A 25,646-nucleotide genomic window follows, 5' to 3' on the forward strand; every position below is an offset into this window, starting at 1 on the left:
ACATACACACACACACAGACACACAGTCATACACACACACATAGACACACAGTCACATACACACACACACAGACACAGACACACACAGTCATACACACACACACAGACAGACACAGACACACACACACAGACAGACACAGACAAACACACACACACAGTCACACACACACACAGACACACACACACGCAGTGTACACACACACACACACAGTGTACACACACACACACAGACACACACACACGCAATGTACACATACAGTGTACACACACACAGTCATACACACACACAGTCACACACACACAGTCACACACACACAGTCACACACACACAGTGAACACACACACACACACAGACACACACACACAGACACACACACACACAGTCATACACACACACAGATACACAGACACACACACAGACACACACACTCAGTCACACACAGACAGACACACACACAAACACAGTCATACACACACAGACACACACGCACACAGTCATACACACATACACACACACAGTCATACACACACACAGTCATACACACACACACACAGTCATACACACATACACACAGTCATATATACACACACACACAGTCATACACACACACACACAGACACACACACACAGACACACAGTCATACACACACACAGTCATACACACACAAACACACGGCACACACAGACAACAACAACAACAACAACCGCCATTCGCCACTAAGTGGCGGTGACGTCACCACGACGCTTGTGCCAGGCCATGTGCACCTTGAGGCCACGTGAAGTGTCGAACGCCCGCTGGCAGGAGGTCAAGGGGCAGACCCAGCAGGTGCCACGGGTCGACTGACCGAGATGACCGAGATGACTGGCTGATGCACCACCTTTGCCCCCTACTGTACCAACTTGCTGAGCTTTAACCACCCGGCGCACCGCTCGTTGTTGTGAGCGTCGCTCCTCCGCCCTCCGTTGTTGTTGGAGGGCGACTGCCTCCAACTGCCCAGTAGCGTCCTTCACGAGCCTCCTCCACTGAGGCCGATCTTGACACCGCTGGTACCAGTCATCGGCAAGTCCACTCAGCTCCACGTCCTCCTGTACCACATCACTCCATCTCTTCTCTAGCCCGTGCCGCGCCCGTTTAGCCCCCTCGATCCGGCCGAACAAAAGCTGTTTAGGCATGCGGTGGCTGGGCATGCGGGCTACATGACCCAGCCAACGCAGCCTTGCCTGCCGGAGGAGCTCACTGATGGGACTTTGCCCAGATCTTTCAAGGACTTGTGAGCTCCTCACACAATCCAGCCTGGTTAAACCCAGGATGGATCGTAGGCAGGCCAGCCTAAATGTTTCCAACCGGCGAAGATGCTCCACTAGGGGGGGTCCACGTTTCGCAAGCGTAGAGAAGGGAGGGAATGACCGTGGCCGAAAAGACCTGAAGCTTCGTGCGGAGCGACAGACCAGGTAGCTTCCACACAGCGTTACGCAACCGATGAAAAGATATTGCCGCTCGACTGATTCGGAGTGAGACCTCTGCTGATAAACTGGAGTCGGTCATAAGCACACTGCCCAGGTATGGGAAACTCTCCACTCTCTCCACAACTGCCCCATCACCAATTGGGAGTTGTGGGGGTGGAGTGTCCGATGGTACAAAATACCCAGGCAGGTGCTTAGTTTTGGTGGGGCTGATGGTAAGGCCCCACCTCTTAGTGGCACGCTCCAGTCTCAGCAGCAGCGTCTCCAACTCCTCTTCTGAATGAGCAGCTATTACCAAATCATCGGCATACATAACGTGGTTGACCAATAGGGAGCCATCCCTTGATCGCACCCGGGCGTCGATCAGCCTCCCATTATATCTGTACCAAATGGAAATTCCCCCGGTACAGCTATTGAAGGCTTCACGAACTACGCAGTCGAAATAGATGTTAAATAATGTGGCAGCCAGAGGACATCCCTGTCGCACCCCAAGGTGAACAGGGAAAGGCTCCGACTCCCGGCCACGTAGTTTTACCCGGGCCCGCTCACCATCATGAAGGTCCTTAATGATCGTGAGCAGAGGGTCAGGGACTCCGAAAGCACGAAGAACAACCCAGAGCCCAGTCCTACTGATGGTATCATAGGCCTTGACCAGGTCAATAAAGCAGAGATGTAGGTTTTGTTGGAATTCCCTACACCTCTGCTGTAGCAGACGGACAGAAAATATGGCATCTGTGCAGGACCGCCCTTTCCTGAAACCGCATTGGGGCTCCGTGCCTAGCAAGGCGATGTTGAATAATCCTTGCCAGGACCTTACCCGGCACACTGAGGAGTGAGATGCCCCTGTAGTTGTTACAGTCGGTACGGTCCCCCTACTTAAAGAGGGGGACCACCAGGGCATCCTTCCAGTCCTGCGGAACCCGTCCAGTGGTCCAGACTGTTGTTATGATGTCATATAGGGCAGTCTGTGCACAAACGCCACCCTCCCTCAGCATTTCGCCTGGGAGATCATCTCTGCCCGGTGCCTTCCCTGGTCTCAGACTCCGGATCGCCCTCAGTACTTCCTCAACAGCCGGTACCTCAGCCAGCCACTCATAGGGGGTGACCTCTTCCAATATTTGAGGCACCGCAGCCTCAGCAGGGTTATCCCCACTTTGTGCCATGATGTTTTCCTGGCTGAGAGATTTCCCCTCCCCCAGGACCTCACAGAAATGCTCAGCAAATCTGCAAACCTGTTCCTGGGGGTCGGAGATTGGATCACCGTTTTTTCCTCTAATGATGGTAATAGGTGTGGCGCTGCAGGCTACTTTTTTGATGGAGTTAAATAGTGATTTGTGATCGCGGGCTACTGAGGCAGACTCCATCTCCTCAGCAACCCGCGACCACCACCCATCATCCTTGCAGCGCCTCACGGCTCTCCGAACCTCCGAGCGAAGACTGCGGTAAACCTCCTCATTCTCTGACGTGGGATGCTGTAGGCGATGAGAGTGGGCCTGTCGCTTTTTCTCAATTAACCTGAACACCTCCTCTGTCAGCCAGGGTCTCTGGGGAGGTCTGGACCGTGTACCCAAAGCAGCCATTGCAGCTGCATGAGCCACAGTCCTAAACCTCGCCCATTCACCCTCGACATCAGGAGGAGTGGGGGACGATGCCAACCCCAGCCGCAAGCGATGATGAAATTCTCGCTTGCAACTTTCATCAGCTAACTGAGACCAGGCCACTTTTGGTTGGAATGGGGTCCTGGGTGTACACCCACCACCGGAGTGGAAGAATGGCTACACTACGAATTAAACATAAACACACAGACACACACACACAGTCATACACACACACAAACACACGGCACACACAGACACACACACACACACAGACACACAGTCATACACACACACAAACACACGGCACACACAGACACACAGACACACAGACACACACACACACACAGTCATACACACACACAAACACACGGCACACACAGACACACACACACAGACACACAGTCATACACACACACACAGTCATACACACACACAAACACACGGCACACACAGACACAGACACACACACACACAGACACACAGTCATACACACACACACAGTCATACACACACACAAACACACGGCACACACAGACACACACACACACAGACACACACAGACACACACACGCACGCGGCACAGTGACAGGCATCACGCACAGCCTGCGCACACACAGCAGCTACTCAAGGTGAGCTCCTCACCACGACCACTCACCCCCCCCCCCCTCCCCCCGTGCCCCCCCCTCCCCCCCGTGACCCCCCCCTCCCCCCCCCGTGACCCCCCCCCCCCCCGTGACCCCCCCGTGACCCCACCGGAGGCGACGCGGGGCTGGTTGCCCACGATGCCCCCACCTCCCCCCCCGTGACCCCCCCGTACCCCCCGTGACCTCCCATCCCCCCCCGTGACCCCCCCCCGTGACCCCCCCCATGAGCCCCCGACCCCGGTGCCCCCCCGTGACCCCCCGTGACCCCCCCGTGACCCCCGAGACGGTGGACGAGGGCCAGGTTGCGAGCGTAGCGCGGCATCAGCTCAAAGAAGTCGCCCTCGTCCACCGTCTGGGGGTCACGGGGGGGTCACGGGGGGTCACGGGGGGGCACGGGGTGGGGGTCACGGGGGGAGGCATGGGGGGGTCACGGGGGGGGGGTCACGGGGGGAGGCATGGGGAGGTCACGGGGGGTCACGGGGGGTCACGGGCAGGGTCACGGGGTGGGGCATGGAGGGGTCACGGGGGGGGGAGGGAACATGGGTGAGGCAAGAGGGAGGGGCTTTGGGGGGGGGCACGAGGGGGCATGGGGGAGTAGTGGGGTCTGTGTGTAGTGTGTGTGTAGTGTGTGTGTGTCTGTGTGTGTCTGTGTGTAGTGTGTGTGTATGTCTGTGTGTAGTGTGTGTGTAGTGTGTGTGTCTGTGTGTGTCTGTGTGTGTGTGTGTGTCTGTGTGTGTCTGTGTGTGTCTGTGTGTGTGTCTGTGTGTAGTGTGTGTCTGTGTGTGTCTGTGTGTGTGTGTGTGTCTGTGTGTAGTGTGTGTAGTGTGTGTGTGTCTCTGTGTAGTGTGTGTGTCTCTGTGTAGTGTGTGTGTCTGTGTGTGTGTGTGTCTGTGTGTGTCTCTGTGTAGTGTGTCTGTGTGTGTCTGTGTGTGTCTGTGTGTGTCTGTGTGTAGTGTGTGTGTCTGTGTGTGTGTCTGTGTGTGTCTGTGTGTCGTGTGTGTGTATGTCTGTGTGTAGTGTGTGTGTAGTGTGTGTGTGTCTGTGTGTAGTGTGTGTGTGTCTGTGTGTGTGTCTGTGTGTGTGTGTGTCTGTGTGTGTGTCTGTCGTGGGCAGTGCTGTGGGGGGAGGGCCAATGCCCATTGGCCTCTCCCCTCATGGCGTCTGTGACCACCACAGTGGCTAAACGGGGGCTCTGGACGGGTGCGAGGGGCTGGTAACCCCTCCACCTTCAATTAACCACCACTAAACTACGAATTAAACATAAACCTGTAATTAATAAGCTTGTGCCGGAGGCCCCGGGGGGTCAGGCTTTTATGACGTCTCCTGGCCAAACCCCATTTGGCGGAGCCAGGAGATTGAATTTTAACCCTCGGGGCTTCTCCAGAAACAACGAAAAACCATTGCGGATGGCCACGTGGAATGTTCGAACGCTCACTGCGGAGGAGAGGCTGCCACTCCTCTGTCGGGAGCTGGACCGGTACCGCCTGGATCTCTGTGGCATTCAGGAGGTCCGGTGGACCGGTTCTGGCTCCTGCCACCATGAGGGGTGGACAGTCCTCTACTCGGGGCAGGAGACTGCCAAACAACAGGGTGTGGCTCTTCTTCTGAACAAAAGAATGAAGGGGGCGTGGGAGCGTGGCGGTGAGGTGTGGGAAGCTGTAAGCCCCAGGATACTTTGGGCTCGCCTTCCCATCAACCAGAGGCGAGGAGTGGTGGTCGTGGTTACTTATGCCCCCACCGAAGACGAACATCCGTGGAGGGATGCAGGCAAAGCCGATGAGTCGGACGCTTTCTATGACCTCCTGTCACAGGTGCTGGCTAAAGTGGCCACTCGGGACAGAGTCATCTTGTTGGGTGACTTCAATGCCCGAGTTGGTCATGATGCTGGCACCTGGTCTGGAGTGATTGGAAGGCATGGGCCAGATCAGCTCAATAATAACGGTAGGAGGCTGCTAGATTTTTGTGCAGCCCATGGGCTTGTAATTACCAACACGCTCTTCCGGCATCGGCGCATCCACACAACATCATGGATGCATGCCGGGTCCAAGCAAGAACATCTGCTGGACTACGTAGTGACGGACCAGCGGATGCGAGCCCATGTCCTTGACACCAGGACCTACCGTGGAGCGGATCTGCCCTCTGACCATCGACTAGTCATCTGTAAGATGCGCCTGCCATTCTTCCACTCCGGTGGTGGGTGTACACCCAGGATCCCATTCCAACCAAAAGTGGCCTGGTCTAAGTTAGCTGATGAAAGTTGCAAGCGAGAATTTCATCATCGCTTGCAGCTGGGGTTGGCATCGTCCCCCACTCCACCTGATGTCGAGGGTAAATGGGCGAGGTTTAAGACTGTGACTCATGCAGCTGCAATGGCTGCTTTGGGTACGCGGTCCAGACCTCCCCGGGAACCCTGGCTGACGGAGGAGGTGTTCAGGTTAATTGAGAAAAAGCGACAGGCCCACTCTCATCGCCTAAAGCATCCCACGTCAGAGAATGAGGAGGTTTACCGCAGCCTTCGCTCGGAGGTTCGGAGAGCCGTAAGGCGCTGTAAGGATGGGTGGTGGTCGCGGGTTGCTGAGGAGATGGAGTCTGCCTCAGTGGCCCGCGATCACAAATCACTATTTAATTCCATCAAAAAGTAGCCTGCAGCGCCACACCTATTACCATCATTAGAGGAAAAAACGGTGATCCAATCTCCGACCCCCAGGAACAGGTTTGCAGATTTGCTGAGCATTTCTGCGAGGTCCTGGGGGAGGGAAAATCTCTCAGCCAGGAAAACATCATGGCACAAAGTGGGGATAACCCTGCTGAGGCTGCGGTGCCTCAAATATTGGAAGAGGTCACCCCCTGTGAGTGGCTGGCTGAGGTGCCAGCTGTTGAGGAAGTACTGAGGGCGATCCGGAGTCTGAGACCAGGGAAGGCACCGGGCAGAGATGATCTCCCAAGCGAAATGCTGAGGGAGGGTGGCGTTTGTGCACAGACTGCCCTATATGACATCATAACAACAGTCTGGACCACTGGACGGGTTCCGCAGGACTGGAAGGATGCCTTGGTGGTCCCCCTCTTTAAGAAGGGGGACCGTACCGACTGTAACAACTACAGGGGCATCTCACTCCTCAGTGTGCCGGGTAAGGTCCTGGCAAGGATTATTCAACATCGCCTTGCTAGGCACGCTGAGGAGAGGCTTGCGGAGCCCCAATGCGGTTTCAGGAAAGGGCGGTCCTGCACAGATGCCATATTTTCTGTCCGTCTGCTACAGCAGAGGTGTAGGGAAATCCAAAAAGACCTACAGCTCTGCTTTATTGACCTGGTCAAGGCCTATGATACCATCAGTCGGACTGGGCTCTGGGTTGTTCTTCGTGCTTTCGGAGTCCCTGACCCTCTGCTCACGATCATTAAGGACCTTCATGATGGTGAGCGGGCCCGGGTAAAACTACGTGGCCGGGAGTCGGAGCCTTTCCCTGTACACCTTGGGGTGCGACAGGGATGTCCTCTGGCTCCCACATTATTTAACATCTATTTCGACTGCGTAGTTCGTGAAGCCTTCAATAGCTGTACCGGGGGAATTACCATTTGGTACAGATATAATGGGAGGCTGATCGACGCCCGGGTGCGATCAAGGGATGGCTCCCTATTGGTCAACCACGTTATGTATGCCGATGATTTGGTAATAGCTGCTCATTCAGAAGAGGAGTTGGAGACGCTGCTGCTGAGACTGGAGCGTGCCACTAAGAGGTGGGGCCTTACCATCAGCCCCACCAAAACTAAGCACCTGCCTGGGTATTTTGTACCATCTGGCACTCCACCCCCACAACTCCCAATCGGTGATGGGGCAGTTGTGGAGAGAGTGGAGAGTTTCCCATACCTGGGCAGTGTGCTTATGACCGGCTCCAGTTTATCAGCAGAGGTCTCACTCCGAATCAGTCGAGCGGCAATATCTTTTCATCGGTTGCGTAACGCTGTGTGGAAGCTACCTGGTCTGTCGCTCCGCACGAAGCTTCAGGTCTTCTCGGCCACGGTCATTCCCTCCCTTCTCTACGCTTGCGAAACGTGGACCCCCCTAGTGGAGCATCTTCGCCGGTTGGAAACATTTAGGCTGGCCTGCCTACGATCCATCCTGGGTTTAACCAGGCTGGATTGTGTGAGGAGCTCACAAGTCCTTGAAAGATCTGGGCAAAGTCCTATCAGTGAGCTCCTCCGGCAGGCAAGGCTGTGTTGGCTGGGTCATGTAGCCCGCATGCCCAGCCACCGCATGCCTAAACAGCTTTTGTTCGGCCGGATCGAGGGGGCTAAACGGGCGCGGCACGGGCTAGAGAAGAGATGGAGTGATGTGGTACAGGAGGACGTGGAGCTGAGTGGACTTGCCGATGACTGGTACCAGCGGTGTCAAGATCGGCCTCAGTGGAGGAGGCTCGTGAAGGACGCTACTGGGCAGTTGGAGGCAGTCGCCCTCCAACAACAACGGAGGGCGGAGGAGCGACGCTCACAACAACGAGCGGAGCGCTGGGTGGCTAAAGCACAGCAAGTTGGCACAGTAGGGGGCACAGGTGGTGCATCAGCCACTCGTCTCGGTCATCTCGGTCAGTCGACCCGTGGCACCTGGGTCTGCCCCGTGACCTCCTGCCAGTGGGCGTTCGACACTTCACGTGGCCTCAGGGTGCACATGGCCTGGCACAAGCGTCGTAGCGTCGTGGTGACGTCACCGCCACTTAGTGGCGAATGGCGGTTTCGTGGTGACGTCACCGCCACTTAGTGGCGAATGGCGGTTGTTGTGTCTGTGTGTAGTGTGTGTGTGTGTGTCTGTGTGTAGTGTGTGTGTATGTCTGTGTGTATTGTGTGTGTAGTGTGTGTCTGTGTGTAGTGTGTGTAGTGTGTGTGTCTGTGTGTAGTGTGTGTGTCTGTGTGTAGTGTGTGTGTCTGTGTGTAGTGTGTGTGTGTGTCTGTGTGTGTCCGTGTGTAGTGTGTGTGTCTGTGTGTAGTGTGTCTGTGTGTAGTGTCTGTGTGTAGTGTGTGCGTCTGTGTGTAGTGTGTGTATGTCTGTGTGTAGTGTGTGTCTGTGTGTAGTGTGTGTGTGTAGTGTCTGTGTGTAGTGTGTGTGTGTCTGTGTGTGTGTGTAGTGTCTGTGTGTAGTGTGTGTGTGTCTGTGTGTAGTGTGTGTGTGTAGTGTCTGTGTGTACTGTGTGTGTGTCTGTGTGTAGTGTGTGTAGTGTCTGTGTGTAGTGTGTGTGTGTCTGTGTGTAGTGTGTGTGTGTCTGTGTGTAGTGTGTGTGTGTCTGTGTGTAGTGTGTGTGTGTCTGTGTGTGTGTGTAGTGTCTGTGTGTAGTGTGTGTGTGTCTGTGTGTAGTGTGTGTGTGTCTGTGTGTAGTGTGTGTGTGTCTGTGTGTAGTGTGTGTGTGTCTGTGTGTAGTGTGTGTGTGTCTGTGTGTAGTGTGTGTGTGTGTCTGTGTAGTGTGTGTGCTTGTGTTGCCTCCGAAACGTCGTGATTTTAATTTTAATTTTATTAATTTAATTTTTTTACTTACGTGACTTTACCGAAAAAAACAACGAATATGAATACAGTGTGTGTGTGTGTCTGTGTGTAGTGTGTGTGTCTGTGTGTACTGTGTGTGTCTGTGTGTAGTGTGTGTATGTCTGTGTGTAGTGTATGTGTGTCTGTGTGCATGTAGCTAATGTGTGCGTGTACGATTAACTTCTTTCGCACCGTACGTAGCCAACTAATAGGAGGGTGGGTGACTATGTGAGTGGCTAAGTGAGTGACTGTGTGAGTGGGTGAGTGACTGTGTGAGTGGGTGAGTGACTGTGTGAGTAGGTGAGTGACTGTGTGAGTGAGTGAGTGAGTGAGTGGGTGAGTGACTGTGTGAGTGACTGTGTGAGTGGGTGAGTGAGTGGGTGAGTGACTGTGTGAGTGGGTGAGTGAGTGGGTGAGTGACTGTGTGAGTGGGTGAGTGACTGTGTGATTGGGTGAGTGACTGTGTGAGTGGGTGAGTGAGTGGGTGAGTGACTGTGTGAGTGGGTGAGTGACTGTGTGATTGGGTGAGTGACTGAGTGAGTGGGTGAGTGGCTAAGTGAGTGACTGTGTGAGTGAGTGAGTGAGTGGGTGAGTGGCTGTGTGAGTGAGTGAGTGGGTGAGTGGCTGTGTGAGTGACTGTGTGACTGGGTGAGTGACTGTGTGAGTGGGTGAGTGACTGTGTGAGTGGGTGAGTAACTGAGTGAGTGGGTGAGTGACTGTGTGAGTGACTGTGTGAGTGGGTGAGTGACTGAGTGAGTGGGTGAGTGACTGTGTGAGTGGGTGAGTGACTGAGTGACTGTGTGAGTGGGTGAGTGACTGTGTGAGTGACTGTGTGAGTGGGTGAGTGACTGTGTGAGTGGGTGAGTGACTGTGTGAGTGACTGTGTGAGTGGGTGAGTGACTGTGTGAGTGGGTGAGTGACTGTGTGAGTGGGTGAGTGACTGAGTGAGTGAGTGGGTGAGTGGGTGAGTGACTGTGTGATTGGGTGAGTGACTGTGTGAGTGGGTGAGTGACTGTGTGAGTGGGTGAGTGACTGTGTGAGTGGGTGAGTGACAAAGTGAGTGGGTGAGTGACTGAGTGAGTGAGTGGGTGAGTGGGTGAGTGGGTGAGTGACTGTGTGAGTGGGTGAGTGACTGTGTGAGTGGGTGAGTGACTGTGTGAGTGGGTGAGTGACTGTGTGAGTGGGTGAGTGACTGTGTGAGTGGGTGAGTGACTGTGTGAGTGGGTGAGTGACAAAGTGAGTGGGTGAGTGACTGAGTGAGTGAGTGGGTGAGTGGGTGAGTGGGTGAGTGACTGTGTGAGTGGGTGAGTGACTGTGTGAGTGGGTGAGTGACTGTGTGAGTGGGTGAGTGACTGTGTGAGTGGGTGAGTGACTGAGTGAGTGGGTGAGTGACTGTGTGAGTGGGTGAGTGACTGTGTGAGTGGGTGAGTGACTATGTGAGTGGGTGAGTGACAAAATGAGTGGGTGAGTGACTGAGTGAGTGAGTGGGTGAGTGGGTGAGTGGGTGAGTGACTGTATGAGTGGGTGAGTGACTGTGTGAGTGGGTGAGTGACAAAGTGAGTGGGTGAGTGACTGAGTGAGTGAGTGGGTGAGTGGGTGAGTGGGTGAGTGACTGTATGAGTGGGTGAGTGACTGTGTGAGTGGGTGAGTGACTGTGTGAGTGGGTGAGTGGGTGAGTGACTATGTGAGTGGGTGAGTGACTGTGTGAGTGGGTGAGTGGGTGAGTGACTGTGTGAGTGGGTGAGTGACTGAGTGAGTGGGTGAGTGACTGTGTGAGTGGGTGAGTGACTGAGTGAGTGGGTGAGTGGCTGTGTGAGTGGGTGAGTGACTGTGTGAGTGGGTGAGTGACTGAGTGAGTGGGTGAGTGACTGAGTGAATGGGTGAGTGACTGAGTGAGTGGGTGAGTGACTGAGTGAGTGGGTGAGTGACTGTGTGAGTGGGTGAGTGACTGTGTGAGTGGGTGAGTGACTGAGTGAGTGGGTGAGTGACTGTGTGAGTGGGTGAGTGACTGTGTGAGTGGGTGAGTGACTGTGTGAGTGGGTGAGTGACTGTGTGAGTGGGTGAGTGGCTGTGTGAGTGGGTGAGTGGGTGAGTGGCTGTGTGAGTGGGTGAGTGACTGTGTGAGTGGGTGAGTGACTGTGTGAGTGGGTGAGTGACTGTGTGATTGGGTGAGTGGGTGAGTGACTGCGTGAGTGGGTGAGTTGCTGTGTGAGTGGGTGAGTGACTGTGTGAGTGGGTGAGTGACTGTGTGAGTGAGTGAGTGAGTGACTGTGTGAGTGGGTGAGTGACTGTGTGAGTGGGTGAGTGACTGTGTGAGTGGGTGAGTGGGTGAGTGACTGTGTGAGTGGGTGAGTGACTGAGTGGGTGAGTGACTGTGTGAGTGAGTGAGTGACTGTGTGAGTGAGTGAGTGACTGTGTGAGTGGGTGAGTGACTGTGTGAGTGGGTGAGTGACTGTGTGAGTGGGTGAGTGACTGTGTGACTGTGTGAGTGGGTGGGTGGCTGTGTGAGTGGGTGAGTGACTGTGTGAGGGGGTGAGTGACTGAGTGAGTGGGTGAGTGACTGTGTGAGTGGGTGAGTGACTGTGTGAGTGGGTGAGTGGCTGTGTGAGTGGGTGAGTGACTGTGTGAGTGGGTGAGTGACTGTGTGAGTGGGTGAGTGGCTGTGTGAGTGGGTGAGTGACTGTGTGAGTGGGTGAGTGACTGTGTGAGTGGGTGAGTTGCTGAGTGAGTGGGTGAGTGACTGTGTGACTGTGTGAGTGGGTGAGTGAGTGACTGAGTGAGTGAGTGGGTGAGTGGGTGAGTGACTGCGTGAGTGGGTGAGTGGGTGAGTTGCTGTGTGAGTGGGTGAGTGACTGTGTGAGTGGGTGAGTGACTGTGTGAGTGGGTGAGTGACTGTGTGAGTGGGTGAGTGACTGAGTGAGTGGGTGAGTGACTGAGTGAGTGGGTGAGTGACTGAGTGAGTGGGTGAGTGACTGTGTGAGTGGGTGAGTGACTGTGTGAGTGGGTGAGTGGCTGTGTGAGTGGGTGAGTGACTGTGTGAGTGGGTGAGTGACTGTGTGAGTGGGTGAGTGGCTGTGTGAGTGGGTGAGTGACTGTGTGAGTGGGTGAGTGACTGTGTGAGTGGGTGAGTGACTGTGTGAGTGGGTGAGTGACTGTGTGAGTGGGTGAGTGACTGAGTGAGTGAGTGGGTGAGTGGGTGAGTGACTGTGTGATTGGGTGAGTGACTGTGTGAGTGGGTGAGTGACTGTGTGAGTGGGTGAGTGACTGTGTGAGTGGGTGAGTGACTGTGTGAGTGGGTGAGTGACAAAGTGAGTGGGTGAGTGACTGAGTGAGTGAGTGGGTGAGTGGGTGAGTGGGTGAGTGACTGTGTGAGTGGGTGAGTGACTGTGTGAGTGGGTGAGTGACTGTGTGAGTGGGTGAGTGACTGTGTGAGTGGGTGAGTGACTGTGTGAGTGGGTGAGTGACTGTGTGAGTGGGTGAGTGACAAAGTGAGTGGGTGAGTGACTGAGTGAGTGAGTGGGTGAGTGGGTGAGTGGGTGAGTGACTGTGTGAGTGGGTGAGTGACTGTGTGAGTGGGTGAGTGACTGTGTGAGTGGGTGAGTGACTGTGTGAGTGGGTGAGTGACTGAGTGAGTGGGTGAGTGACTGTGTGAGTGGGTGAGTGACTGTGTGAGTGGGTGAGTGACTATGTGAGTGGGTGAGTGACAAAATGAGTGGGTGAGTGACTGAGTGAGTGAGTGGGTGAGTGGGTGAGTGGGTGAGTGACTGTATGAGTGGGTGAGTGACTGTGTGAGTGGGTGAGTGACAAAGTGAGTGGGTGAGTGACTGAGTGAGTGAGTGGGTGAGTGGGTGAGTGGGTGAGTGACTGTATGAGTGGGTGAGTGACTGTGTGAGTGGGTGAGTGACTGTGTGAGTGGGTGAGTGGGTGAGTGACTATGTGAGTGGGTGAGTGACTGTGTGAGTGGGTGAGTGGGTGAGTGACTGTGTGAGTGGGTGAGTGACTGAGTGAGTGGGTGAGTGACTGTGTGAGTGGGTGAGTGACTGAGTGAGTGGGTGAGTGGCTGTGTGAGTGGGTGAGTGACTGTGTGAGTGGGTGAGTGACTGAGTGAGTGGGTGAGTGACTGAGTGAATGGGTGAGTGACTGAGTGAGTGGGTGAGTGACTGAGTGAGTGGGTGAGTGACTGTGTGAGTGGGTGAGTGACTGTGTGAGTGGGTGAGTGACTGAGTGAGTGGGTGAGTGACTGTGTGAGTGGGTGAGTGACTGTGTGAGTGGGTGAGTGACTGTGTGAGTGGGTGAGTGACTGTGTGAGTGGGTGAGTGGCTGTGTGAGTGGGTGAGTGGGTGAGTGGCTGTGTGAGTGGGTGAGTGACTGTGTGAGTGGGTGAGTGACTGTGTGAGTGGGTGAGTGACTGTGTGATTGGGTGAGTGGGTGAGTGACTGCGTGAGTGGGTGAGTTGCTGTGTGAGTGGGTGAGTGACTGTGTGAGTGGGTGAGTGACTGTGTGAGTGAGTGAGTGAGTGACTGTGTGAGTGGGTGAGTGACTGTGTGAGTGGGTGAGTGACTGTGTGAGTGGGTGAGTGGGTGAGTGACTGTGTGAGTGGGTGAGTGACTGAGTGGGTGAGTGACTGTGTGAGTGAGTGAGTGACTGTGTGAGTGAGTGAGTGACTGTGTGAGTGGGTGAGTGACTGTGTGAGTGGGTGAGTGACTGTGTGAGTGGGTGAGTGACTGTGTGACTGTGTGAGTGGGTGGGTGGCTGTGTGAGTGGGTGAGTGACTGTGTGAGGGGGTGAGTGACTGAGTGAGTGGGTGAGTGACTGTGTGAGTGGGTGAGTGACTGTGTGAGTGGGTGAGTGGCTGTGTGAGTGGGTGAGTGACTGTGTGAGTGGGTGAGTGACTGTGTGAGTGGGTGAGTGGCTGTGTGAGTGGGTGAGTGACTGTGTGAGTGGGTGAGTGACTGTGTGAGTGGGTGAGTTGCTGAGTGAGTGGGTGAGTGACTGTGTGACTGTGTGAGTGGGTGAGTGAGTGACTGAGTGAGTGAGTGGGTGAGTGGGTGAGTGACTGCGTGAGTGGGTGAGTGGGTGAGTTGCTGTGTGAGTGGGTGAGTGACTGTGAGTGGGTGAGTGACTGTGTGAGTGGGTGAGTGACTGAGTGAGTGGGTGAGTGACTGAGTGAGTGGGTGAGTGACTGTGTGAGTGGGTGAGTGACTGTGTGAGTGGGTGAGTGGCTGTGTGAGTGGGTGAGTGACTGTGTGAGTGGGTGAGTGACTGTGTGAGTGGGTGAGTGGCTGTGTGAGTGGGTGAGTGACTGTGTGAGTGGGTGAGTGACTGTGTGAGTGGGTGAGTTGCTGAGTGAGTGGGTGAGTGACTGTGTGACTGTGTGAGTGGGTGAGTGAGTGACTGAGTGAGTGAGTGGGTGAGTGGGTGAGTGACTGCGTGAGTGGGTGAGTTGCTGTGTGAGTGGGTGAGTGACTGTGTGAGTGGGTGAGTGACTGTGTGAGTGGGTGAGTGGGTGAGTGACTGTGTGAGTGGGTGAGTGACTGAGTGAGTGGGTGAGTGACTGTGTGAGTGGGTGAGTGACTGTGTGAGTGGGTGAGTGACTGTGTGAGTGGGTGAGTGACTGTGTGAGTGGGTGAGTGACTGAGTGAGTGGGTGAGTGACTGTGTGAGTGGGTGAGTGAGTGGGTGAGTGACTGTGTGAGTGGGTGAGTGACTGAGTGAGTGGGCGAGTGACTGTGTGAGTGGGTGAGTGAGTGGGTGAGTGACTGTGTGAGTGGGTGAGTGACTGTGTGAGTGGGTGAGTGAGTGGGTGAGTGACTGTGTGAGTGGGTGAGTGACTGAGTGAGTGGGTGAGTGACTGTGTGAGTGGGTGAATGACTGTGTGAGTGGGTGAGTGACTGTGTGAGTGGGTGAGTGACTGAGTGAGTGGGTGAGTGACTGTGTGAGTGGGTGAGTGAGTGGGTGAGTGACTGTGTGAGTGGGTGAGTGACTGAGTGAGTGGGTGAGTGACTGTGTGAGTGGGTGAGTGACTGTGTGAGTGGGTGAGTGACTGTGTGAGTGGGTGAGTGACTGTGTGAGTGGGTGAGTGACTGTGTGAATGGGTGGGTGAGTGACTGTGTGAGTGGGTGAGTGACTGTGTGAGTGGGTGAGTGACTGTGTGAGTGGGTGAGTGACTGTGTGAGTGGGTGAGTGACTGTGTGAGTGGGTGAGTGACTGAGTGAGTGGGTGAGTGACTGTGTGAGTGGGTGAGTGAGTGGGTGAGTGACTGTGTGAGTGGGTGAGTGACTGAGTGAGTGGGTGAGTGACTGTGTGAGTGGGTGAGTGACTGTGTGAGTGGGTGAGTGACTGTGTGAGTGGGTGAGTGACTGTGTGAGTGGGTGAGTGACTGTGTGAGTGGGTGAGTGACTGTGTGAGTGGGTGAGTGACTGTGTGAGTGGGTGAGTGACTGTGTGAGTGGGTGAGTGACTGTGTGAGTGGGTGAGTGACTGAGTGAGTGAGTGGGTGAGTGGGTGAGTGACTGTGTGAGTGGGTGAGTGGGTGAGTGAGTGGGTGAGTGTGTAGTCTGTGTGTTGTGTGTGTGCAGCGATGGTACCATGTGGATTATGTCCAGCATGTGTGTGTGTCGTCTATTGTGTAATGTAGTGTATAGTGTAGTGTGTAGGGTAGTGTATGTAGTGTATAGTGTAGTGTATGTAGTGTAGTGTATAGTGTAGTGTATAGTAGTGTATAGTGTAGTGTATAGTGTAGTGTGTAGTGTAGTGTATGTAGTGTAGTGTGTGTAGTGTATAGTGTAGTGTGTAGTGTAGTGTGTAGTGTAGTGTATAGTGTAGTGTATAGTGTAGTGTATAGTGTAGTGTGTAGTGTAGTGTATGTAGTGTAGTGTGTGTAGTGTATAGTGTAGTGTATAATAGTGTATAGTGTAGTGTGTAATGTAGTGTATAGTGTAGTGTATAGTGTAGTGTATAATAGTGTATAGTGTGGTGTGTAGTGTAGTGTACAGTGCAGTGTACAGTGTAGTGTGCAGTGTAGTGTGCAGTGTAGTGTACAGTGTAGTGTGCAGTGTAGTGTACAGTGCAGTGTACAGTGTAGTGTACAGTTTAGTGTACAGTGTAGTGTGCGGTGTAGTGTGCAGTGTAGTGTGCCGAGTGGATGATGTCCAGCATGTCGTGTGTAGTGTACAGTGTAGTGTACAGTGTAGTGTACAGTGTAGTGTGCAGTGTAGTGTACAGTGCAGTGTACAGTGTAGTGTACAGTTTAGTGTACAGTGTAGTGTGCAGTGTAGTGTGCCGAGTGGATGATGTCCAGCATGTCGTGTGTAGTGTACAGTGTAGTGTACAGTGTAGTGTACAGTGTAGTGTACAGTGCAGTGTACAGTGTAGTGTGCCGAGTGGATGATGCCCAGCATGTCGTGTGTAGTGTACAGTGTAGTGTACAGTGTAGTGTACAGTGTGGTGTACAGTGTAGTGTGCGGTGTAGTGTACAGTGTAGTGTGCAGTGTAGTGTGCCGAGTGGATGATGTCCAGCATGTCGTGTGTAGTGTACAGTGTAGTGTACAGTGTAGTGTACAGTGTGGTGTACAGTGTAGTGTGCAGTGTAGTGTACAGTGTAGTGTGCAGTGTGGTGTACAGTGTAGTGTGCAGTGTAGTGTACAGTGTAGTGTACAGTGTAGTGTACAGTGTAGTGTACAGTGTAGTGTACCGAGTGGATGATGTCCAGCATGTCGTGTGTAGTGTACAGTGTAGTGTACAGTGTAGTGTGCAGTGTGGTGTACAGTGTAGTGTGCAGTGTAGCGTGCAGTGTAGTGTACAGTGTAGTGTACAGTGTAGTGTACAGTGTAGTGTACCGAGTGGATGATGTCCAGCATGTCGTGTGTAGTGTACAGTGTAGTGTACAGTGTAGTGTACAGTGTGGTGTACAGTGTAGTGTACAGTGTAGTGTACAGTGTAGTGTACAGTGTAGTGTGCAGTGTAGTGTGCAGTGTACAGTGTAGTGTACAGTGTAGTGTGCAGTGTAGTGTACAGTGTAGTGTGCAGTGTAGTGTGCAGTGTAGTGTACAGTGTAGTGTGCAGTGTAGTGTACAGTGTAGTGTACAGTGTAGTGTGCAGTGTAGTGTACAGTGTAGTGTACAGTGTAGTGTACAGTGTAGTGTACCGAGTGGATGATGTCCAGCATGTCGTGTGTAGTGTACAGTGTAGTGTACAGTGTAGTGTACAGTGTGGTGTACAGTGTAGTGTACAGTGTAGTGTGCAGTGTAGTGTACAGTGTAGTGTGCAGTGTAGTGTACAGTGTGGTGTACAGTGTAGTGTGCAGTGTAGTGTACAGTGTAGTGTACAGTGTAGTGTGCAGTGTAGTGTACAGTGTAGTGTACAGTGTAGTGTGCAGTGTAGTGTACAGTGTAGTGTACAGTGTAGTGTACAGTGTAGTGTGCCGAGTGGATGATGTCCAGCATGTCGTGTGTAGTGTACAGTGTGGTGTACAGTGTAGTGTGCAGTGTAGTGTACAGTGTAGTGTACAGTGTAGTGTACCGAGTGGATGATGTCCAGCATGTCGTGTGTAGTGTACAGTGTAGTGTACAGTGTAGTGTACAGTGTAGTGTACAGTGTAGTGTGCAGTGTAGTGTACAGTGTAGTGTGCAGTGTAGTGTACGGTGTAGTGTACAGTGTAGTGTACCGAGTGGATGATGTCCAGCATGTCGTGTGTAGTGTACAGTGTAGTGTACAGTGTAGTGTGCAGTGTAGTGTACAGTGTAGTGTACGGTGTAGTGTACAGTGTAGTGTACAGTGTAGTGTACAGTGTAGTGTACAGTGTAGTGTACGGTGTAGTGTACAGTGTAGTGTACAGTGTAGTGTGCAGTGTAGTGTGCAGTGTAGTGTACAGTGTAGTGTACAGTGTAGTGTACAGTGTAGTGTGCAGTGTAGTGTACAGTGTAGTGTGCAGTGTAGTGTACGGTGTAGTGTACAGTGTAGTGTACCGAGTGGATGATGTCCAGCATGTCGTGTGTAGTGTACAGTGTAGTGTACAGTGTAGTGTGCAGTGTAGTGTACAGTGTAGTGTACAGTGTAGTGTGCAGTGTAGTGTACGGTGTAGTGTACAGTGTAGTGTACGGTGTAGTGTACAGTGTAGTGTACGGTGTAGTGTACAGTGTAGTGTACGGTGTAGTGTACAGTGTAGTGTACCGAGTGGATGATGTCCAGCATGTCGTGTGTAGTGTACAGTGTAGTGTACAGTGTAGTGTACAGTGTAGTGTGCAGTGTAGTGTACGGTGTAGTGTACAGTGTAGTGTACCGAGTGGATGATGTCCAGCATGTCGTGTGTAGTGTACAGTGTAGTGTACAGTGTAGTGTACAGTGTAGTGTGCAGTGTAGTGTACGGTGTAGTGTACAGTGTAGTGTACCGAGTGGATGATGTCCAGCATGTCGTGTGTAGTGTACAGTGTAGTGTACAGTGTAGTGTACAGTGTAGTGTGCAGTGTAGTGTACGGTGTAGTGTACAGTGTAGTGTACCGAGTGGATGATGTCCAGCATGTCGTACGCTTTGGACGACTCCAGCGGCACCACCGTGTCCAGCCCCGGCACCAGGCGGTCGCTGTCAACATCAACATCATCATCATCATCACCATAATCATCATCAACAACATCAACATCATCATCATCATCATCAACAACATCAACATCATCAACATCAACAACATCAACATCATCAACATCAACAACAACATCAACATCATCAACATCAACAACATCAACATCATCACCATAATCATCATCAACAACAACATCAACATCATCATCATCAACAACATCAACATCATCATCATCATCAACATCATCACCATAATCATCATCAACAACAACATCATCATCATCAACAACAACATCAACATCATCATCATCAACAACATCAACATCAACAACATCATCATCACCATCAACATCATCAACATCATCAACAACATCAACATCATCACCATAATCATCACCATCATTAACATCATCATCAACAACATCAACATCATCACCATAATCATTATCAACAACATCATCATCATCAACAACAACATCAACATCATCATCATCAACAACATCAACATCAACAACATCATCATCACCATCAACATCATCAACAACATCAACATCATCACCATAATCATCACCATCATTAACATCATCATCAACAACATCAACATCATCACCATAATCATTATCAACAACATCAACATCAACAACATCATCATCATCACCATCAACATAATCAACATCATCAACATCATCAACAACATCATCACCATAATCATCATCAACAACAACATCAACATAATCAACATCATCAACAACATCATCAACATCATCAACATCATCAACATAATCATCATCAACATTAACAACATTAACAACATTAACATCATCAACATCATCAACATCATCACTACCATCACCATCAACATCATCAACATCATCAACATCAACATCATTAACATTAACATCATCAACATCATTAACATTAACATCATCAACATTAACAACATTAACAACATTAACATCATCAACATCATCAACATCATCACCACCACCACCATCACCATCATCAACATGAACATCATCAACATCATCAACATCACCATCATCAACATCATCATCACCATCATCATCATCAACACCATCATCAACATCATCAACATCACCATCATCATCTTCAACATCATCATCAACACCATCAACATCATCAACATCGTCACCACCACCACCACCATCACCACCACCACCACCACCATCACCACCACCACCACCATCACCACCACCACCACCACCATCACCACCACCACCACCACCATCACCACCACCACCAACATCATCAACACCATCACCACCACCACCACCACCATCACCACCACCACCACCACCATCACCACCACCACCATCACCACCACCACCATCACCACCATCACCACCATCACCACCACCACCATCACCACCATCACCACCACCACCATCACCACCACCACCATCACCACCACCACCATCACCACCACCATCACCACCACCATCACCACCACCACCATCACCACCATCACCACCACCACCACCATCACCACCACCACCACCACCATCACCACCACCACCATCACCACCATCACCACCACCACCACCATCACCACCACCACCACCACCACCACCATCACCACCACCATCATCACCACCATCACCACCACCACCACCACCACCATCACCACCACCACCATCACCACCATCACCACCACCACCATCACCATCACCGCCCACCTGGGGTCATGTGACACCCGGACGGGTGCCGGGTCGCGGTTGCTGAGCGGCAGGAAGTTGAAGAACTCCCGCAGGTTGAGCAGCGCGTCCACGTCGTTCTCAAACGCACGGTGAGCCACACCTGGGGTCACCATGGCAACAACACCAACACCGTCACCGTCACCATCACCACCATCACCGTCACCACCAACACCGTCACCAACACCGTCACCAACACCATCACCAACAATGACCATCATCACCAAGGTCACCACCATCACTGTCACCACCAACACCGTCACCAACACCATCACCAACAATGACCATCATCACCAAGGTCACCACCATCACTGTCACCACCAACACCGTCACCAACACCGTCACCAACACCATCACCAACAATGACCATCATCACCAAGGTCACCACCATCACTGTCACCACCAACACCGTCACCAACACCATCACCAACAATGACCATCATCACCAACGTCACCACCAATTCCGTCACCACCAACACCGTCACTAGTGAGTGTGTGAGTGGGTGAGTGGGTGAGTGTGTGAGTGGGTGAGTGGGTGAGTGGGTGAGTGGGTGAATGAGTGAGTGAGTGTGTGAGTGGGTGAGTGAGTGAGTGTGTGAGTGAGTATATGAGTGAGTGTGTGAGTGGGTGAGTGAGTGAGTGAGTGAGTGGGTGAATGAGTGAGTGAGTGTGTGAGTGGGTGAGTGAGAGAGTGTGTGAGTGAGTATATGAGTGAGTGTGTGAGTGGGTGAGTGAGTGAGTGAGTGAGTGGGTGAATGAGTGAGTGAGTGTGTGAGTGGGTGAGTGAGTGAGTGTGTGAGTGGGTGAGTGGGTGAGTGAATGAGTGAGTGGGTGAGTGGGTGAGTGAGTGAGTGTGTGAGTGGGTGAGTGGGTGAGTGAATGAGTGAGTGGGTGAGTGGGTGAGTGGGTGAGTGAGTGTGTGAGTGAGTGAGTGAGTGGGTGAGTGAGTGAGTGAGTGTGTGAGTGAGTGAGTGAGTGAGTGAGTGGGTGAGTGAGTGAGTGAGTGTGTGAGTGAGTGAGTGAGTGGGTGAGTGAATGAGTGAGTGGGTGAGTGGGTGAGTGAGTGAGTGAGTGAGTGGGTGAATGAGTGAGTGAGTGTGTGAGTGGGTGAGTGAGTGAGTGTGTGAGTGGGTGAGTGGGTGAGTGAATGAGTGAGTGGGTGAGTGGGTGAGTGAGTGAGTGTGTGAGTGGGTGAGTGGGTGAGTGAATGAGTGAGTGGGTGAGTGGGTGAGTGGGTGAGTGAGTGTGTGAGTGAGTGAGTGAGTGGGTGAGTGAGTGAGTGAGTGTGTGAGTGAGTGAGTGAGTGGGTGAGTGAATGAGTGAGTGGGTGAGTGGGTGAGTGGGTGAGTGAGTGTGTGAGTGAGTGAGTGAGTGGGTGAGTGAATGAGTGAGTGGGTGAGTGGGTGAGTGGGTGAGTGGGTGAGTGAGTGTGTGAGTGAGTGGGTGAGTGGGTGAGTGAATGAGTGAGTGGGTGAGTGGGTGAGTGAGTGTGTGAGTGAGTGAGTGGGTGAGTGAGTGAGTGAGTGTGTGAGTGAGTGAGTGAGTGGGTGAGTGAATGAGTGAGTGGGTGAGTGTGTGAGTGAGTGACTGAGTGAGTGAGTGAGTGTATGAGTGAGTGAGTGTGTGAGTGAGTGAGTGTATGAGTGAGTGAGTGGGTGACTGAGCGAGTGAGTGAGTGGGTGACTGAGTGGGTGAGTGAGTGGGTGACCACCTGACGTGACCGTGTGAGTGACTGAGTGAGTGAGTGTATGAGTGTGTGAGTGAGTGAGTGACTGACTGAGTGAGTGAGTGTATGAGTGAGTGAGTGAGTGTATGAGTGAGTGAGTGGGTGACTGAGCGAGTGAGTGAGTGAGTGGGTGACTGAGTGGGTGAGTGAGTGGGTGACTGAGTGGGTGACTAAGTGAGTGACCACCTGACGTGACCGTGTGAGTGAGTGACTGAGTGAGTGAGTGGGTGACTGAGCGAGTGAGTGAGTGTGTGAGTGAGTGAGTGTGTGAGTGTGTGAGTGAGTGACTGAGTGAGTGAGTGAGTGTATGAGTGAGTGAGTGTGTGAGTGAGTGTATGAGTGAGTGAGTGGGTGACTGAGCGAGTGAGTGAGTGAGTGGGTGACTGAGTGGGTGAGTGAGTGGGTGACCACCTGACGTGACCGTGTGAGTGACTGAGTGAGTGAGTGTATGAGTGTGTGAGTGAGTGACTGACTGACTGAGTGAGTGAGTGAGTGTATGAGTGAGTGAGTGAGTGACTGAGTGAGTGAGTGCATGAGTGAGTGAGTGGGTGACTGAGCGAGTGAGTGAGTGGGTGACTGAGTGGGTGAGTGAGTGGGTGACTGAGTGGGTGAGTGAGTGGGTGACTGAGTGGGTGACTAAGTGAGTGACCACCTGACGTGACCGTGTGAGTGAGTGAGTGACTGAGTGAGTGGGTGACTGAGCGAGTGAGTGAGTGAGTGTGTGAGTGAGTGGGTGAGTGAGTGGGTGACTGAGTGAGTGAGTGTATGAGTGAGTGAGTGTATGAGTGAGTGGTGAGTGAGTGAGTGGGTGAGTGTATGAGTGAGTGAGTGTGTGAGTGAGTGAGTGAGTGTATGAGTGAGTGAGTGGGTGACTGAGCGAGTGAGTGAGTGGGTGACTGAGTGGGTGAGTGAGTGGGTGACTGAGTGGGTGACTAAGTGAGTGACCACCTGACGTGACCGTGTGAGTGAGTGAGTGACTGAGTGAGTGAGTGGCTGACTGAACGAGTGAGTGAGTGAGTGAGTGTGTGAGTGGGTGAGTGAGTGGGTGACTGAGTGGGTGACTAAGCGAGTGACCACCTGACGTGACCGTGTGAGTGAGTGAGTGAGTGTGTGAGTGGGTGAGTGGGTGACTGAGTGGGTGACTGAGTGAGTGAGTGTATGAGTGAGTGAGTGTATGAGTGAGTGAGTGTATGAGTGAGTGGTGAGTGAGTGAGTGTGTGAGTGTGTGACTGAGTGACTGAGCGAGTGAGTGAGTGTATGAGTGAGTGAGTGTGTGAGTGAGTGTGTGAGTGAGTGAGTGACTGAGTGAGTGAGTGTATGAGTGTGTGAGTGAGTGACTGAGTGAGTGAGTGAGTGTATGAGTGAGTTAAGTGTGTGAGTGAGTGAGTGTGTGAGTGTGTGAGTGAGTGACTGAGTGAGTGAGTGAGTGTATGAGTGAGTGAGTGAGTGTGTGAGTGAGTGGGTGAGTGAGTGGGTGACCACCTGACGTGACCGTGTGAGTGACTGAGTGAGTGTATGAGTGTGTGAGTGACTGACTGAGTGAGTGAGTGTATGAGTGAGTGAGTGACTGACTGAGTGAGTGAGTGTATGAGTGAGTGAGTGAGTGACTGAGTGAGTGAGTGTATGAGTGAGTGAGTGGGTGACTGAGCGAGTGAGTGAGTGGGTGACTGAGTGGGTGAGTGAGTGGGTGACTGAGTGGGTGACTAAGTGAGTGACCACCTGACGTGACCGTGTGAGTGAGTGAGTGACTGAGTGAGTGAGTGGGTGACTGAGCGAGTGAGTGAGTGAGTGTGTGAGTGAGTGGGTGAGTGAGTGGGTGACTGAGTGGGTGACTAAGCGAGTGACCACCTGACGTGACCGTGTGAGTGAGTGAGTGAGTGTGTGAGTGGGTGAGTGGGTGACTGAGTGGGTGACTGAGTGAGTGAGTGTATGAGTGAGTGAGTGTATGAGTGAGTGGTGAGTGAGTGAGTGGGTGAGTGTATGAGTGAGTGAGTGAGTGTGTGAGTGAGTGAGTGAGTGTATGAGTGAGTGAGTGGGTGACTGAGCGAGTGAGTGAGTGGGTGACTGAGTGGGTGAGTGAGTGGGTGACTGAGTGGGTGACTAAGTGAGTGACCACCTGACGTGACCGTGTGAGTGAGTGAGTGACTGAGTGAGTGAGTGGGTGACTGAGCGAGTGAGTGAGTGAGTGTGTGAGTGAGTGAGTGAGTGGGTGACTGAGTGGGTGACTAAGCGAGTGACCACCTGACGTGACCGTGTGAGTGAGTGAGTGAGTGGGTGAGTGGGTGACTGAGTGGGTGACTGAGTGAGTGAGTGTATGAGTGAGTGAGTGTATGAGTGAGTGAGTGTATGAGTGAGTGGTGAGTGAGTGAGTGTGTGAGTGTGTGAGTGAGTGACTGAGCGAGTGAGTGAGTGTATGAGTGAGTGAGTGTGTGAGTGAGTGTGTGAGTGAGTGAGTGACTGAGTGAGTGAGTGTATGAGTGTGTGAGTGAGTGACTGAGTGAGTGAGTGTATGAGTGAGTGAGTGTGTGAGTGAGTGAGTGTGTGAGTGTGTGAGTGAGTGAGTGTATGAGTGAGTGAGTGGGTGACTGAGCGAGTGAGTGAGTGAGTGAGTGGGTGACTGAGTGGGTGAGTGAGTGGGTGACCACCTGACGTGACCGTGTGAGTGAGTGAGTGACTGAGTGAGTGAGTGTATGAGTGAGTGAGTGGGTGACTGAGCGAGTGAGTGAGTGAGTGGGTGACTGAGTGGGTGAGTGAGTGGGTGACTGAGTGGGTGACTAAGTGAGTGACCACCTGACGTGACCGTGTGAGTGAGTGAGTGACTGAGTGAGTGAGTGGGTGACTGAGCGAGTGAGTGAGTGAGTGTGTGAGTGAGTGGGTGAGTGAGTGGGTGACTGAGTGGGTGACTAAGCGAGTGACCACCTGACGTGACCGTGTGAGTGAGTGAGTGAGTGTGTGAGTGGGTGAGTGGGTGACTGAGTGGGTGACTGAGTGAGTGAGTGTATGAGTGAGTGAGTGTATGAGTGGTGAGTGAGTGAGTGAGTGGATGAGTGTATGAGTGAGTGAGTGTATGAGTGAGTGAGTGAGTGGGTGGGTGACTGAGTGGGTGAGTGTGTGTGTGAGTGTCTGGGTGAGTGAGTGAGTGACTGAGTGGGTGACTAAGTGAGTGACCACCTGACGTGACCGTGTGAGTGAGTGACTGGGTGAGTGATTGGGTGACTGAGTGGGTGACTAAGCGAGTGAGCACCTGACGTGACCGTGTGAGTGAGTGTGTGAGTGGGTGAGTGGGTGAGTGAGTGGGTGAGTGAGTGGGTGACTGAGTGGGTGACTAAGCGAGTGAGCACCTGACGTGGCCGTGTGACTGAGCGAGTGAGTGAGTGAGTGAGTGGGTGACTGAGCGAGTGAGTGTATGAGTGA

General features: G+C 52.7%; 1 protein-coding gene across 1 annotated transcript in view; it reads right to left on the bottom strand.

Moving 5' to 3' along the window:
• LOC144740383 (propionyl-CoA carboxylase beta chain, mitochondrial-like) overlaps window positions 1-25,646 on the bottom strand; it is a 72,800-nt gene that overhangs the window by 16,922 nt on the left and 30,232 nt on the right. The window contains exons 8-11 of the mRNA XM_078623239.1: window positions 20,489-20,609; window positions 18,713-18,794; window positions 3,984-4,059; window positions 3,817-3,855 (exon numbers count right to left, since the gene is read on the bottom strand). Coding sequence (XP_078479365.1) covers window positions 3,817-3,855; window positions 3,984-4,059; window positions 18,713-18,794; window positions 20,489-20,609 — 318 coding nt within the window. The remainder of the gene's footprint in view (window positions 1-3,816; window positions 3,856-3,983; window positions 4,060-18,712; window positions 18,795-20,488; window positions 20,610-25,646) is intronic.

Source organism: Lampetra planeri, unplaced genomic scaffold, assembly GCF_965212315.1.
Source record: "Lampetra planeri unplaced genomic scaffold, kcLamPlan1.2.h2 scaffold_210, whole genome shotgun sequence".
NCBI classification, from domain to species: domain Eukaryota; kingdom Metazoa; phylum Chordata; class Hyperoartia; order Petromyzontiformes; family Petromyzontidae; genus Lampetra; species Lampetra planeri.